General features: G+C 40.3%; 1 protein-coding gene and 1 long non-coding RNA gene across 3 annotated transcripts in view; one reads left to right on the top strand and one right to left on the bottom strand.

Moving 5' to 3' along the window:
- Positions 1–6,904, bottom strand: part of LOC127674777 (uncharacterized) — a 22,434-nt gene extending 15,530 nt beyond the window's left edge. The window contains exons 1-4 of the long non-coding RNA XR_007975359.1: positions 6,662–6,904; positions 4,934–5,058; positions 3,900–4,106; positions 998–1,089 (exon numbers count right to left, since the gene is read on the bottom strand). This is a non-coding gene — a long non-coding RNA (uncharacterized LOC127674777). The remainder of the gene's footprint in view (positions 1–997; positions 1,090–3,899; positions 4,107–4,933; positions 5,059–6,661) is intronic.
- On the top strand, positions 4,947–14,090 carry Morf4l2 (mortality factor 4 like 2). 2 transcript variants are annotated; one of them, XM_052170474.1, is made up of 4 exons: positions 4,947–5,012; positions 8,681–8,770; positions 11,680–11,757; positions 12,788–14,090. In XM_052170474.1, the coding sequence occupies exon 4, from the start codon at positions 12,812–12,814 to the stop codon at positions 13,676–13,678; it is 867 nt and encodes a 288-aa protein (XP_052026434.1). In that variant the 5' UTR covers positions 4,947–5,012; positions 8,681–8,770; positions 11,680–11,757; positions 12,788–12,811; the 3' UTR covers positions 13,679–14,090. The 2 variants fall into 2 exon arrangements, with proteins under 2 accessions (XP_052026434.1, XP_052026433.1); XM_052170473.1 differs by lacking the exon at positions 4,947–5,012 and adding an exon at positions 7,277–7,379.

The raw sequence follows: 14,090 nt of genomic DNA, 5'->3' as shown, positions 1-14,090 counted from the left end.
CTTTACATGATCCCTCTAAGTAAAGTGTGTTGCTGACAAAACCAGAATTTTGGTACGATTCAAGCTAAACTATTAACTCAGGAGGAGAAAAACAAGGGATCATGTGCAAGTCTGTCATCTCAAGGTCATCTAAGGTCATCGCTGACTAGGTGCAATTCTCAGCTGTTTGGTCATTTGAAATAAGTTTTTCGATGTCAAATTGAGCTATGCGGTGGTAGTTTAATTACAGAAGAGAAAAGAGATACCCTAAAAGGACAAACCTTCTCCCCTGACTATTCCCATTTTTTGCTTTGCCATGGGCTAACAACCTAGACAGATCCAGAGAAATTTGCAGGACTTGTTTTATGAAATTCCTATGGATTAAGGCAGTATAAATAGACAAAAGAAAAACGTCCTTATTATAGAAATGCCATTTTGTTTGGCCTTGAAATATTAGGATTAGGGTTTGTTTTTGGTTTTTTGGTTTTTGTTTTTTTGTTTTTTTCTGAGACAGGGTTTCTCTGTGTAGCCCTGGCTGTCCTGGCACTCACTCTGTAGACCAGGCTGGCCTCGAACTCAGAAATCTGCCTGCCTCTGCCTCCCAAGTGCTGGGATTAAAGGTGTGTGCCACCACTGCCCGGCAGGATTAGTTTTTAACTTGAACATTAAATAATCATCGTTTTAAGAAATTAGATAAGATAATCAGAACAAATTTTTAAAAAACTTTGTTTTAAGATTTATGTATTTGTACGTGCATGCGTTTTCCCTGCATATATGTATATACACCACATGTGTGCCTAGTGCCCACAGGGTTACACAAAAATGTGTCAAGTCCTCTAGAACTGGAGTTACAGATGCTTGTGAACCACCATATAGGGCCTAAGAACTGAACCCTAGCCTTCGGCAAGAGCAACAAGTTTTCATAACTGCTGAGCTGTCTGACCAGCTTCTACTTGATATTTTTAAAGTTTGGTTCTGATCTGAGACTGGAACACCTATATGTTGACGCACATCTTACATTACCAGTCTCAGGGAATCCGATGTCCTCTTCTGGCCTCAGGGGGCATGAGGCACATACAGGATGTATAGACATACATGTAGATGAAGCATCTATACAAGTAAAATAAATAAAATTATATACACATATACACATGATAGGATAACAAATAACGCTTTAGGTAAAGCACTTTTGTTTAGTGCCCATAAGCCATGGGAGAACACTGGGGCTAGACAACCAAATCTTGTATGATCAACACTGACCACTACCTTTCAGACCAAGGAAGGTTTTGTTATTCCCAAGGTAATACAAGTGAGGATCATATATACCAACAGGCAAGTTACATGCTACATAATAGTACTCAACTAAGAGAGTAAAATTCCTGGCCAAAATGTCTTTTTCAATGCCTTGGTGAGGTTGTCAGCAGGGGTAAGAAAAGGGCATTTTTTTTTTCTTACTGTTCCACTGGTGTACACATATCTCTGCAATTTGTCTGCCCTTAGGTGGCCTATGATTCTGATTACTACAAAGGCATTGTATGACCTAATGGTAGCTTTGCAAATTTAATACAGGATTCATGGAGCCACTGAATTTTCTGTGAAGGCTGAGACCATAAATAGTTTCTGTCTGGCCTTGGGCCTTGGAACCCAACAACATTAAGCTATCTTTCTTTTCCAGTTGAAATCATGTAAAAACAACAGTGCAACTGTAAATTCTAAAGAATATTTCTTATTTTCTGAGAACTGACTATAAGTCAGGAATCTGCTTGTGGTTTTATCCCACTAATAAGTTAAGGTTACAGGGGGACATTCACACTGATGGGGCAACATAGCATAACAGGTAAAAGCCTAGGCTTTAAAGTCAGGAAGAAGCCTGGCCTTGTTGAGCAACTTTAGGTGACTGTTTAACTTCTCTGGGCTTCTGTGAGGATTTGCTAAGATAACAGATGGAAAAAGCTGAGTCCTGTGTGTCCTTGAATACAGGAAACACTGTTTCTAAGCCATTTTTCCTTGCCACTCTGACTCTAAAACTAATTCCCATTATTCACACTCTTGTAATCCTACTCAGTAAAGCACAAGGATAAACATATTAGAATATGGTAGCAGCAGTCAGAAATGTAGATTCCAGGGCCAGACATACCCTCTTCTTAAAGTACCTCAGGTAACTTGCCTCCCTCTCCGGAACCTATCAATAAAACGAAGCACCCCAGCTCTGATCTTGAGAAGAGCAGAGAAAAGAAGTCACCTTTTTGAGAATATCTGTCAAGATACATTCACTATGCTAGACCCTTTTACATAGTCCTCTCATTCAAATCAGTGAAGGCCAGCAGAGCATTCTGTAATGGTGAAAATGATCGCTATCTACATTTGGACAACAGCTAGTAACATTAGATATCCAGAACAACCAACTGAACCATTTTTTTTTTATCCTAATGAATTTTGACTTAAATAGCCACATGTGCTAGCTTGATACTGTATTATACAGGGTAGCTGTTAAGATCATGAAATGCTTGTTTTCATCTAATAGGTGGTGACACTAAAGTTTAGAAATTTTAAGAGAACTTATTTTAAGAAATAAGTTTAATAAATTTAAGTAACTATGAAATCTGAAACACTTCTATTTTCTTAAGGTGCTTCTCAGCCATTCGATATTCCTCAGGTGAAAATTCTTTTTTGGTTTTTTTTGGGGGGGGGGGATTTGGTTTTTACGAGACAGGGTTTCTCTGTGTAGCCCTGGCTGTTTTGGAACTCACTCTGTAGACCAGGCTGGCCTGGAACTCTGAAATCTGCCTGCTTCTGCCTCCAAAGTGCTGGGATTACAAGCGTGTGCAACCACCGCCCGGCAACACTTCTGTTTCAAACCCAGTTATTCTACAAAGCACCACAATGTGGTGTGTCATAGTACTTGGTCAGCCTCACTCAATGTTGAATTCCTTGAATTGGCCCTAACAGTGCTCAAATGAGCCAAAATGCTACCATTGGAATGGCTTAGAGGAGGGGGCCTGAAGACTGCATGTCTGGTGTCAGATTAAAAACTGGTCAAAATACAACAGACAAACTTCTCTACATTTTCTCTTGGGTCAAAAAGCATCACTATCTCACAACTAAAAAATAAGAAGAAAAATCACTTAAATAGGATTTAAACCAGAGATCTAGAAAGCTCAATACTAGAATCCCAAATGCCAGGAATTATCTAGTAATTCAGGAAAAATATTCATTTATTACTTGAAAATTAGATATGTATGAAAATAACTGGATACCAGAACTCACTTTCATCACTATAAAATAATACTGTCACCTAAACGATAATCTTATTAGCATATAGAGTGTAGAATAGAGCAATAGAATGAATGACCCATAAATGGGTTTTCAACATGAAGCATTATGACATGCACCAAAAATGGTAACTACATAATAGAAAGAGCATTGAGAGATAAGAAATTAGGAGACCACTCCTGAGCTTTTGTGTGATAAACTAGTATAGTATGGAGAGGGGGAAATATATAAAAAGCATCAAGTTATTTCTCCGTACTTGGTTTGCTTTCCTACCATCTCCCTAATGGATCTGTCAACATTAGTCAAAGCAGGGAACAATATATAACGTACAGTTTGTTTCAGACTCTGAAAGGGGAACACTTATGGAGACACCTACACACTTTCTTAATCTGCAAAACAAGACTGATACTATGCAGGGTATATCAGAGCACATTTTGCTTTACATTCTATGGCACCCTCTAGTGGTGCACAAAAAACTACAACATTTTAGCCCCACCCCCAGCCCCACCCAAATTCTCACATTTTAGAGTACATTGGATTCACTAGAACGATTTGTACTGGTGTGGACTGCCAAGGTCTATCCAGAAAAACCTTTGATTTATGAGACATAAAGTTCAATCTACAAATCTAATATTCTGATAACTTACCGGGTTTTCTGATTTGTCTGGGAAATACATTTGGAGAGCTGCTTTTAAAAAACCTTTCACTGTTGTGGCTGGAGAGAAGGCTCTATCAGAAGACCCAAGTTAGGTTCCCAGCATCCATGTCAGGTGTCTCAGAACAGCCAGTAATTCCAGCTCCAGAGGACCCATAGCCTCAGACTCAGCACATGTCACATACACACACATACATACCTAATTAAAAACAGTAAAATGAAATTCTTTCAACAAACCTTCACCCATGTGTGTACAAATACATATAATTAGTAACTAATTATTTTTTGGCTGATTATAATGTAGTACAATTTTGTTAAGATAAAGAAATGCCCATGGGAAGGATTTAATACAAATCTGAAATACAGAAAATATTAAAAATTGATGGTCAGCCTGGGAAGATGCCTTAGGTAAAACGTCTGCTGCTCAAGCACGCGAGCCTAAGTTCAGTTCCCCAGCACATATATAAAAGCGGAACACGGGGCACAGATCTATAACCCCAGTGTTTTAACGGGGACTGTTGGTGGAGATGGGCAGATCCTGGGAGCTCAGTGACAAGCCAGTATATAGCCCAATAGCAAACTCTGAGTTCACTGAGACCCTTCCACAGAAAATAAGGTCGACAGCAATAGAGGAAAAGACCTGAATGAAGGTGAACTTTAGCCCCAAAATGTACAGGCCACACACCTACATAAAGAGAGAAAAAAAAAAAACTTCTTAGGGCTACAATATCATTATGCGCTTTGAAATCTAAGTTAAATGTTTTACTATTTACTATCTGACTCTAAAAAATGTAACTAAGTTTTACAGAATGTACTGAGAACAGTAAAAAAAGAAAAACAACGCCCTTTGTCTTACAAAAACAGCTTACTCGGGAACTCCTCTACCCCCAAGGCTGTACCTGATAACCAGCCCCCAATGACATCAGTCTCTAAGATAACCAGGCACAGGACAAGAATCCCATGACGCCCCCTGGACAGTGAGTATATAAGGAAGGAGATAGAGCGCATCGGTCTTTCGCTGCACACCTGGAGAGACACCTTGAGCTGCCCCGCGGCTGGAGAGTCTCCCTAGGCTCCTGCATCGGAGACTGGGCCTGATCTTCAGGTAAGGTCCGTGGCACAGATGAGCTCCCTCGGGAACACGCTTAAAACTATAGTTAGGAATTAAGAGTGTTAACTTTGTGTGATGACTCTCACCGTGATAAAATATAAGTTTTGGTATACTAAGTACCTACCTTCTTGCTCAGGAAAGCACAGAACTATTACACAAAATTGGAGTGCAAACACACATATCTGATACAAAATCAAGAGGAAGGTAATTCCCAATGCTGAGGTCTAACTTTACCTCTGAGTCACCTTTACTGACTGACTAGAGTCATCTGCAATTACCATTTGGAGGAATTTTAAGTACCGAAAAGTAAAGGGAGCAAGAAGAATATTCTTTCGTTGATTTATTTATGCAGCGACAGGGTCTCAATGTATAATCTTAGCTGGCCTTTAATTTGCGGCCCTTCTTCCTCCCAAGTGCTGATACTGTGGATGCAGCACAGCTCCCAAAGGGTTTTAGCATCAGAATTTAGGCCCATTTATCAATTTGGGGTAAATCCAAAAGGCCAGGGGAAAAAGTGCTGGGAGAACAGATGACTTTTTCTTTTTAAGGAAATTAACCAAAAATATTCTGGTATATAATTCCTTGCCTAGTACTGTTACTTCCCAGAACTTGATTTTATTCATCTTTAGGAATGTAAGATATATATGAGTCATCCAGAGATTAGGGAGCCCATAAAATAAGAAGTGGGTGGAGCAAAAAAAATTAAATAAATCTCACAATCCCTGGGAACCCAGCAGTAAATCCTTTGCTGGGATTTGGTGACATCTAGTGGTAGATTCAAGAGGTATAACGCTCATCCAGTGAACTTTCTGGAAAACTGACCGAATGTGTATTTGACCACTCCGCTTGGAGATTAGGAAAAAAGGTAGGTGAGGCTTAGCATCCAGAGAAAACTGGAGTAGTCCCATCTCAGGGGAATTTAATTGCCTATGTTTTCATTAGAATTTTTATGCCAATTTAGCAATAAACTTGGTGAGGGGCAAAAGGGAGGTTCCCAGTAAATTTGGTGAAGGGCAAAGGTGGGGCCTGGGAGACAGACAAGGGGATGTACACTTGGAAACGTGAAAGAAACGCCCTTTTATGTTACTAATATAGTTTTGAATCTTAACCATGGAAAAAGTTAATTTTGGTGGACTAAAATGTAGGAATAATTAGCCTCTCCAGGGTCTAAAAGCAGTGGCACATGCTTTTAATCCCAGCACTCAGGAAGCCATGAAGGGTGGGTCTCTGCGTTCCAGGCCAGCCAAGGCTTCGGAGCTAGAACAGGCCTCAAAACGGGGGTAGGGGGAAGCAAAGAAAGGATTTATATTAAATCCGCAGGCTTTTTCTAACAAAAGCCCTTTACTTCAGTTACTAGCACTGTCTTATTTTCACATTTATTAATACAGTTTGCGAACATAAAAAAAAGGCAGAAATCCACCAAAATGAGGCACCCCACCTACACACTTAGAGCCCCTCCCGCCATGGCGAGGGCTGCACGCCTGCGCACACCCATCATCCCCAGCGCCACGAGGGCGGCTGTGCGCCCGCGCCCACACCCACACTCCACAGCCACGCGATCGTGCCCGCGCACGGATACACCCCGTTTCTGAAGGCATCCGGGCATTCGCCCGGTGGCACTCACCACCCTCACACGCACACACCTCAAAACCTTCATTGTTCCTTTTTCTTTTTTTTTTTTTCTTTCCAGTTCCGAGAGTTGCGCAACAGGCCCGGGGGGGCGTGGCACGGGGTTTGACCTCGCTCCCCACTCGCGGGAACCTTAGCTCATTTCCGCCTAGCCTATTTCCGCAAGCCACGTCGGCACTTCCTTTCCCAGCGGTGCGGGGGCGGGGGAGGGGAACGGACCCACAAACCCATAATGCCTCCCTGCAGGAGAGAAGGAGAGCGCGAGGGAAAGGAGGTGGGGGGGGGGACCACGGTCAGGGGAACTCTGGGTCGTGAAAATGGGCCACGTGAACGCGCTGCCCTATAGACTTCTGACCCAACGGCTGTAGCGCACTTGGAGGGCGGGCTAAGATCCTAAAAGGGCGATCGTCATTGGCCGGAGCCCTCACTGAAGAAGGACGTTAATTGGCTTGATTTCGGCCCTAACCATGAAGAAGCAGGTTGCTAGCACCCGCCTTTACTGCGGCGGAGTGTCACTGCTGACGTGGGGGCGGTGGTCCAATCATTTGGGTATGGAACATTCTAAAACTTAGACAAGACGACTAGGATTGGCTGACGGGCTAAGCCCGCCTCCAGGGTGACGTGTCTGCCTATGGATATCAGTTGCCAGAGAAACCTGGCTTTACTATGGCGGTTGGAGGAGCAGCAGTGATCACACGTCGGCTGCTGGAGAGAACTGGATTCTCGTTTCAGGTTTCGGGGTGGGGGTGGGGAGGAAGGGTCGATGATTTCCTCTTTTCTTCTTGACTTATGGTTAGAATTAACTGGTGCCTTCTCATTCAGTCAAAGCTGGATTTGTATTCCTCGCCAACGCCCAACTTGGGCAAGGCTCCTTTCTGTCTCGGTTTCCATGTTTGTAAAATGGTAATAGTAGCTATCTCAGACGCGGATTCGAATGTGCCTTGTAAAATAGTGCGTGTAAGGCATTCGATGTGAAGCCTGTCTCCCAAAGGTAGTAGCAGTTGTTACTAAAGATAATTCTATAGGAGAAGAAAAATTTTAAATTACGCAAATCTGCTCGATATCGTATCTTTTTCTATGCATCATCCTCTTTCTTAGAAGAAATTATGACGATAGGAATTGATTAAGCCTTACTGATAAAATAATTGCTAGCCCATATTTGCTTCAGAATGGCTGGGGATCGGAATTTTCCCACATTCAGTCGAAAGGAAAAAGGAGGTAGGGGAAAGCGAATGAGAACGAGCTACATCCGAAGCACATGCGAGGAGTAGGCCTTGTTTGAATCCTGATTCGAGCACACCAATTGTAAAATTTTCTTTGAGACGCATCGGGGATGTTTAAATGCAGGATTAATATTCTTCAATGAAATCGGTGTCAGATTTTATTTTTAGACGCTTATGGTGGTGATTTGGTTATGTTTTCAGAATGCTTTATTTTGTGAAGATAAATATAAATGCGTAGGTATTAAATAATGTCAGAAAATGGCTTCAAAATACATGGATGACTAGGATTTGCTTCAGAATAATTTCAGCGATAGAGATGGGAGGGGTATAATTAGGACCCTAGATTAATAATCATTTAAACTGAGGGGTGGGCAGATTAGGTTTCCTGTATTTGTCTTTTTCCCATGGTATATATTTGAAATTTTCCAGAATTCTGAAGTCATTTTTTCGATAGCTTAAAAAAACGTGGGGGGGGGGAGCAGTGGGTGGGGTTACAGATGAAACAAGATGGCCTTCAGTTGGTAATTGTTGGAGCTGAATGATGGATTCGCATCCGTTTGTGCTGCTGTTCTTTTACAATTTTATTTATTTCACATTATCCCTAATAGAAATTAATTATTTTTTTCCAAAATTGCTAAACCTACAATAAGGCACATTTATCTGAAAATAAAGGATACAAGAAAATAAAATTTGTACATTATCAGCTTTGATGTCCTTTGTGTGAGATAAAATTGTATTTACTGATGGAAAAGAAAGTCACCATCTCACATCTTTTTATGTCCTTTTCCATCTCTTTGTTTGACCTTCTAGGTCACCATCAGAAAAGCTAAATTTGCTATACAGTAAGGATCAGGAGATCTGACCCTGGTTGCAGAACCTTTCCTGGTTGCAGAATACAGGGTAAGTGCCTTCCTTCTGGCCGCAGTACACAGACCAACTATATCATATAACCTTCTTAGATGTGTAGGAATATTTTGAATATTAATAAACTGCCATTTGAGAAAGTACTCTAAATTCTGAAAAGGGAAGGATAAACGATATAGTCATCTTATTCTCTTATTTAAAAATTAGTGACCTGTGAAGGCTTAACATATTCAAATATTACATTATTTTTCTCTATAGCAAATACAGATTTGATGGATTTGATTGCTGGCTCTTCGACTATCTGTGTAATCCTGAACAAGAAACTTCCTTTGTTCCAAAATGTCTTCATAAAAGTATTTCCTATAATAATACTTAAGGGTTTAATAGTCATGAAGCATTTTATGTGTGTATGTATATATGCATTTTTTTGTAAAGTAGTGAATATAATTTTCTTGCAATTATTTTTTAATTAATATTGTTGGTTTCTCTCATTTTTCAAGAAGCAGCCATTAACTACCAGAACTGAATTCTGAAATTAAGTCTTCTAGCTTTTGCAATCAATCTAGAAAAAAAGTTTTAAGGATATTTACTTAGGAAAATTCCAAGAACTATAATTTTAGCTACCATATCCAGCATGTTAAGCAATTTTTATGTAATTTTCGTCTTTTGTTCAGACTGAAAATAATCTGTTGGGTTAGAAATGTAGCTCAGTTAGTAGAGCACTCCCCTGGCACACATGAAGCTCCAGGTTTAATTCCCCAGCACTGCCGAAACTAGGCATAGTGGCACATGGTCACACACAATTTATTAGGGGATAGAGGCGGGGGAGGGGTTCAGAAGCTCGCGGTCATCCTCAGCTATATAAGAAGTTTGAGTCTAGCCTGGGACATGAGACCCTTCCTCAAAAAAAAAATGTTTATTTTTTTTAAGACATGTGGATTGTTCCAGTATCCAAATGAGATATTTGATATATATATTTTAGCCAGAGACCAAGAGATGAAAACAATTAATGTAACCCCATCATGTTTATGCCAACAAGTTGTCGAAGTCTATAAATACAAGTGTTTGTGACACGTACACACAAAAGTACATTTGGAGTCTGGTTTCATGAACCTATGAAAGGAAGGGGTGTGTCTCAGTCTAATTGCCTTATTTTCTCTCCTTTGTCAGGGCTATGTTTAAGTGGAAGGCAGTTTCCTGGCAGAGAGGCAATTTAGAGAATGAGTGAGACTTGATCCATAGAAACTGGCAAAGCAAGGACCAGGGAGATCTGAAATGGGAAAGCCTCAAAGAGAAGGCTCTTGCCTTGGACCTTTGGGACTATCTGAGTAGATTGCCTGTAAAGCACACAGTGTACTGATGTAAAAGATGAAAGTGTGTAAAATCCATGAATGACCACATCACAAAAAAATCATGAATCAGATAATATGGTTCAGGTTTTTTTTTCTCATTTCCCCCTTGTTGTCTCTACAAGTCAGTCACCAGTTTTCTTCATTCCCTTTTAGATGACCTAATAAAAATATTGCCTACAGTGTATATATGCATAAAAGAGTGTTTTGTGATTTTCTTTGTATAAACTATGGTGTCAATATATAACTAGCTATGTTTATTTAGCAAATAGTCTTTGAATGTCTTTGTTCCTTCTTAGATCTCTGTATAACTTCTTTTGTGGTATTTCTTTCACAGTGGCAGTCCTTTAGCTAAAAGGATATTTCATGAGTATATCACATTTCATCAAATCACTAGCAGGTTACTCCAGTATTTTCCCACTAAAATAATGCAACATTGGCCACCTTTTATATACATTAACAAGTATTCTAGAGCAACATTAATACCTTTGAACTATAATAATGGAACCATTATACTGTTGCAAGTGCAACCAGAATCATCAGAAGAGCCCAGAAATGGGTGTGGTGGCTCATGCTTATAGTTCCAGTGGTAGGAAAGTAAGAGGGTTAAGGTAAATTCTAGGCCAGCCTCGGCTAGTGAAGAGGGCAACTTAAAATCAACATAATTTATTTAAGGCAGATGACTTTTTAAAGATGATATCTAAGATTTAATAATATGTGCTTACCTCAAATTAAATACTCTTTTCAGCTTACTCTTGAGCTGGCTTTGGGGCTTGATTAGGAAAATGGTCTATAAGTTCATCTGTCATTCTCAAGTTCCTTGGTAAGGAAGTCCTGATGACCAAGGCGACAGCTCTTCTACTGGGTTATATTCCCAAACTGCAACAGCTTCGAAAAATGGGTTGTGGTTCTCTGAAGCACTTGTGTATGCAGAAACCCACTTCCCATTCATACATGCTTTTGTCCTTTGAGTTGGTCCTTAGTAAATTAAAGCTGGAATACCACCCTTTCCTCGGGGGAAGGGAGCTACCCTGAGTATGTAACAGGCTCATGTTTTACACATTTGCACACTCATTTAAAACAAATGGGATCACACTGTCCATAAGAGCTGTGCTCAGTTCTTCCTGTCCTGCCTGTCCATTTCAGGCTTCCTCTGTGTGCTACTTAACCCATTTATCTAGGGACATTTTCAGTGTCGGTATATAGGCCTCTGCTTAATTAGGGTATTCTGGAGTGTACATATAAAATTTTGTATCATCCTCTCCCTACTGAAAAAGCTATAAATGTGTGCAGTTCCTCATTGCAAGTGCCACTTCAGTGAACTACCCACATTAACATGTAGAAATCTTTGTGGGGTACTGTGCTAGCTGTTCAGCTGTAACATGACATTCTTATGGTAGCCTATAACAACTAAGAATAGTTACTTGTCTATGAAATGAAAAGAGGCTGAGAGTATACATGTCTTATCTTCAGCTCCATTGAGCACATCAAAAACTCTTACTATTTTCTTTCATATATCTAAGACACATTTGTAATTTTTCTTGCACATTTTTGCAAAACTTCATCTTCATTGCAGATACCTACCTTCCTTTCTAGGTTGTATTCCAACTTCATCTTTCCAGACCATCCTAGGAGATTACTAGGAATCCTTGGAAGGGAAAAAAGAACCATTGTGTAAGTCAAGGGGATTGTTGAGTGACTCATGCAATCATAGCAGGAGGCTTGGGGTTTTTTGTGTGTGTGTGTTTTTTTTAGTTCATTTTTACTGAACATTGTTTCTCTTGAAACTCAAACCCTTTATCTTCTAAAGTCACATTCTTAATCTCCTGTGGTCTCTTTCTTGCTAACTCCCCAAATACTTTATCTTTTCTGGAATTCTACATGCAATTTTGCTTTTTTTAAACGTTCACTCGTTCATAGTATATGCTACAAGGTACATGGTAATAAATCTCCATTTCTCTGTTTGAGTGCACACCCCAGATATAAAAAATCCAAAACGAAGCACCTTTCTCCTCTAAACAGTTTACTTGAGATACAAGTAAGATCATCCTTAAAACCTGAAAGTTGTCACTAATTCTTTTCCCAGTTTCTCATCCCTTCTAGCAAATAGTTACTAAAAGAGATACTTTATGAATGTAATTGTCGCTGGACTAATCTTGTTTTCTGATGACGTCAAACGAATCCTTAAAAAAAATCTGTGCTTTACTAAAACTACTCAGGCTTAGTCATACAGAGCCCATTTTTGACTCTAACCTTTGATCGTTGTTCTCTGTTAGTTCTGTGTATGATGCCATCACACTACTCATGGCCTACCTAGAATTGTATGCAGAAAGCTTTACTGTTAATTCATTTTACCTCCAACTTCCTTATTTCTTTCAAATTCTTATTCTTATTCCAAAGTCTTGAATTTCAACTTTGCTTCCTTCTATGGTTTTGTCACAATATCTTTCTCTAAAATTAAAACCTTATTTTTTAAATAGCATCAAGAGATGAATTTGTGGGTGTGTCTATTGAATTGTTAGGTGAGGTAAGAGTTGTGGGTGGAAGTAAGGATTTTGAGATAGAAGACAGAAAAGCACTTACACTCCGTCCTGAAATAGGACCTGAAATCTATATTCCAACAGACTTTTAACATGTGCTGTGGTCTGATGGATCATAAAGTCACCATAGTAAACAACCAAAAACAATACTTTATATATTGCAGTGGTTGGACTAAAAACAGGGTTGAATGAGTTCCAGAAAGCAGGCTTCTCAAACTCGTGGACAACAATCTGCTGAAGAAGACAACTTTAAGAAACCAACTCGAAGCAATATGCAGAGAAGTAAGATGAGAGGAGCTGCCTCAGGAAAGAAGTCAGCTGGTTCGCAGCCAAAGAATCTTGATCCAGCTCTGCCAGGTAGATGGGGAGGTCGCTCTGCTGAGAACCCCCCTTCTGGTTCTGTGCGGAAGACAAGGAAGAACAAGCAGAAGGCTCCTGGCAACGGAGACGGCGGCAGTACCAGTGAAGTCCCCCAGCCCCCTCGGAAGAAAAGGGCACGGGCTGACCCCACTGTGGAGAGCGAGGAGGCGTTCAAGAGTAGGATGGAGGTGAAGGTGAAGATCCCTGAAGAATTAAAACCATGGCTGGTGGAGGACTGGGACTTAGTTACTAGACAGAAGCAGTTGTTCCAGCTCCCTGCTAAAAAGAATGTAGATGCTATTCTTGAGGAGTATGCCAATTGCAAGAAATCACAGGGAAATGTTGATAATAAGGAGTATGCGGTTAACGAAGTTGTAGGAGGGATAAAAGAGTATTTCAATGTGATGCTGGGCACTCAGCTGCTCTACAAGTTTGAAAGGCCTCAGTATGCTGAGATTCTGCTGGCTCACCCTGATGCGCCAATGTCGCAGATCTATGGGGCGCCACACCTGCTGAGATTATTCGTGAGAATTGGGGCAATGTTGGCCTATACGCCCCTTGATGAGAAAAGCCTCGCACTATTGCTGGGCTATCTGCATGATTTCCTTAAGTATCTGGCAAAGAATTCTGCCTCTCTGTTTACTGCCAGTGATTACAAAGTGGCTTCTGCTGACTACCATCGCAAAGCCCTGTGAAGGTCTACTGACCACTCACTATTGTCTGGTATCTGTAAACACTTCTGTTTAGTCCTTTCATGGTATAATTGATGTTCTTTAAAACTGTCAGTGTAAAACAGGGCTTATGTTTCAGTTTGTTTTCCTGTTCTGTTGTAGACAGAAAATAAAAGGAGTGCCCAGCTCCTTTCCTCATTTCAAAGTTGCTACCAGTGTATGCAGTAATTAGACAAAGAAGAAATTCAGTAGACCATTTTATTGCCTAGTTGACAACATTGCTTGAATGCTGGTGGTTCTATCCCTTTGACACTACACAGTTTTCTAATATGTGTTAATGCTACGTGATGAAGATGCCCTGGTTCCTAGTGCCAAAGGTTCAACTTAATGTATATACCTGGAAACCCATGCATTTGTGCTTTTTTTTTTTTTTTTA

Source organism: Apodemus sylvaticus, chromosome X (genome assembly GCF_947179515.1).
Source record: "Apodemus sylvaticus chromosome X, mApoSyl1.1, whole genome shotgun sequence".
NCBI classification, from domain to species: domain Eukaryota; kingdom Metazoa; phylum Chordata; class Mammalia; order Rodentia; family Muridae; genus Apodemus; species Apodemus sylvaticus.
This window is presented reverse-complemented; position numbering and strand designations above follow the sequence as displayed.